Source organism: Mustela nigripes, chromosome 13 (assembly GCF_022355385.1).
Source record: "Mustela nigripes isolate SB6536 chromosome 13, MUSNIG.SB6536, whole genome shotgun sequence".
Lineage (NCBI taxonomy): Eukaryota > Metazoa > Chordata > Mammalia > Carnivora > Mustelidae > Mustela > Mustela nigripes.
In genome coordinates this window covers 145,081,946-145,084,425 of record NC_081569.1, presented here as the reverse complement: position 1 = coordinate 145,084,425, position 2,480 = coordinate 145,081,946, and the positions used below count along the sequence as shown (strand labels likewise).

General features: G+C 42.9%; 1 gene segment (V, D, J or C); it reads left to right on the top strand.

Moving 5' to 3' along the window:
* The first annotated feature begins 1,610 nt into the window (after window positions 1-1,610).
* On the top strand, window positions 1,611-2,158 carry LOC131999485 (immunoglobulin heavy variable 3-23-like). The segment is given in 2 exon segments: window positions 1,611-1,702; window positions 1,803-2,158. Coding segments are annotated over 2 exon segments (402 nt in total).
* Window positions 2,159-2,480: the final 322 nt, after the last annotated feature.

Sequence of the window (2,480 nt, the reverse complement as noted above, 5' to 3'; positions counted from 1 at the left end):
AGAAAGGTCTGTTTATACAGTGGAACAGAGTAGAGAGCCCAGATATGGACTCTCAGCTGTATGGTCAAATAATCTTTGACAAAACAGGGAAAAATAGACAGTGGAAGAAAGACAGTCTCTTCAATAAATTGTGCTTGGAATCTGGGCAGCTATATGTAGAAGAATGAAACTCGACTATTCTCTTACACCGTATACAAAGATAAACTCAAAATGCCTAAAAGACCTCAACGTGAGATAGGAATCCATCAGAATCCTAGAGGAGAACATTGGCAGTGATCGCTTCGATATCAGCCACAGCAACCTCTTTCAAGATACATCTCCAATGGCAAAGGATACAGAAGCGAAAATAAAGTTCTGGAACTTCATCAAAATCAAAAGCTTCTGCACAGCAAAAGAATCAGTCAAGAAAACAAAAAGGCAATTCACCGGATAGTTGAAGATATTTGCAAATGACAGTACAGATAAAAGGTTGTTATCCAGGATCCTCAAAGTTAACTCGTGAAACTCAACACACACAAAACAGACAATCATATCAAAAAATGGTCCACCTCTTTCTGTATTTAGTTCTCTTCTCCACAGCCAGCAGAAATGGCTCCTGAACAACAAGGGAGTTCTTCTATTTTTGGAACAAAGAACTCCTGGGTCAAGAGGGTGTGTGGATGAGGCCTGAAGCAAGTGGCTTCTGTCTGCTCTTTCAGATCTTCCTCCAGCTGGTGCTTCCTATTGCTGCCTTCAGAGCTGTCAGTCATTAAAACCAGTGATTCCTGATGCAGACAGCAACATGACTGTATCCACAAGTAATGATTCCGGAGCAAAGATGCCCCACCAAGAAAGTACATAAAGTACAATGTCCCATTTATGAATTCTACAAAATTAAAGCTAGTATAAGCTGACATGAGAAAGAACAATAGTTATGTGGGAACAGGGTGAACAAGGGAAAGGGAAGGAGAAATTCCAGAGGAAAATGCTGAAATTTTTAGGGAGAATTGGTGTGCCCCCTGCCAATAATGTTGATTGTGACACCTGTGTTTGTTATATCACACACTCCGTATGTGGGCCATTGATCTTGTCTCAAGTGTACACATCAAACTTATTATAGTTAATAACAAAGGTGATCCTGGAGGAAAGCAATGAGAATGGAATGTTAAATATATTAAAATACACCTACACGATACTGATTTATTCTCTATTTATGGTAAACTATAAAATAAGCAAAATCAATCCATCCCCATTACAAGAGGAGCTGCACATGCCTCATAGCTTCACACTCTGTCCTGCAGATGATTCAGGGGAAGGGCAGCAGCTCCTGTGGGGGGTAGCACTGACCTAGATCCTGAGATCAATATCACCCCATATATGTTCATGGACACCTTATAAACACAAGTATACAGCATGGAATGTTATATAATAAAAAACTTTTTTTTTTTCAAAATAGGTCATTAGCACTAAATTAAAGGCATTCCAACAGCTTGGGTCATTGCTTCTCTGTAAGAATAAATCCCCAAGCTGAATATATAGCCAGAGGACATGCAAATAGGGCCTGCCTTCTGCTGATTTAACCAGCACAGCCAAGATCCTGCAGCTAGGAGAGGAGCCCCAGGCCCGGGATACCCAGGTGTTCATTCAGTGATCAGGAGAGAATACAGACAACTCACCATGGAATTTGTATTGGGCTCGGTTTTCCTTCTTGCTCTTTTAAAAGGTAATTTATGGAGAAAAAAAAATGAATATGTGAGTGGATATGAGTGAGAGAAACAATGGGTGTGTGACAGTTTCCTGACTGAGATGTCATGTGTCTGCAGGTGTCCAGTGTGAGGTGCAGCTGGTGGAGTCTGGGGAAGACCTGGTGAAGCCTGGGGGATCCCTGAGACTCTCCTGTGCAGCCTCTGGATTCACCTTCAGCAACTACTACATGGACTGGGTCCGCCAGGCTCCAGGGAAGGGGCTGCAGTGGGTCGCAGATATTAGCGGTGGTGGAAGTAGCACAAGCTACGCAGACTCTGTGAAGGGCCGATTCACCATCTCCAGAGACAATGGCAAGAATATGCTGTATCTGCAGATGAATAGCCTGAGAGCAGAGGACACGACCCTGTATTACTGTGCAACAGACACAGTGAGAGGCCCTCAGTGTGAGCCAGGACAGAAACTTCCGTGTTGACACAGGATGTACTGCGCTGCAGGGGCACTCAGAGCCGCAGAGAGCGCTCAGTATCCACAGCAGAGATCAGATAAAGGAGGAGGTGCAGTGCGGTAGGACTTCCTTTTGAGATCAGAGATTTCCTCTCTATACTCTCAGCTGTCCACAGGGATATTTAATTTTTTTTCTTCCATCTGAAATACCTCTTTTTCTCCATGAAGCAAACCACAAGAATATAGCTTTGCCTTTGAATTACCAATTACCAATGAATTACAAATACCTCCATGTATGTCATCTGAACCTTACAGGAGTCCCAGCTACTCTTTCTGTTCATTAGAAGACC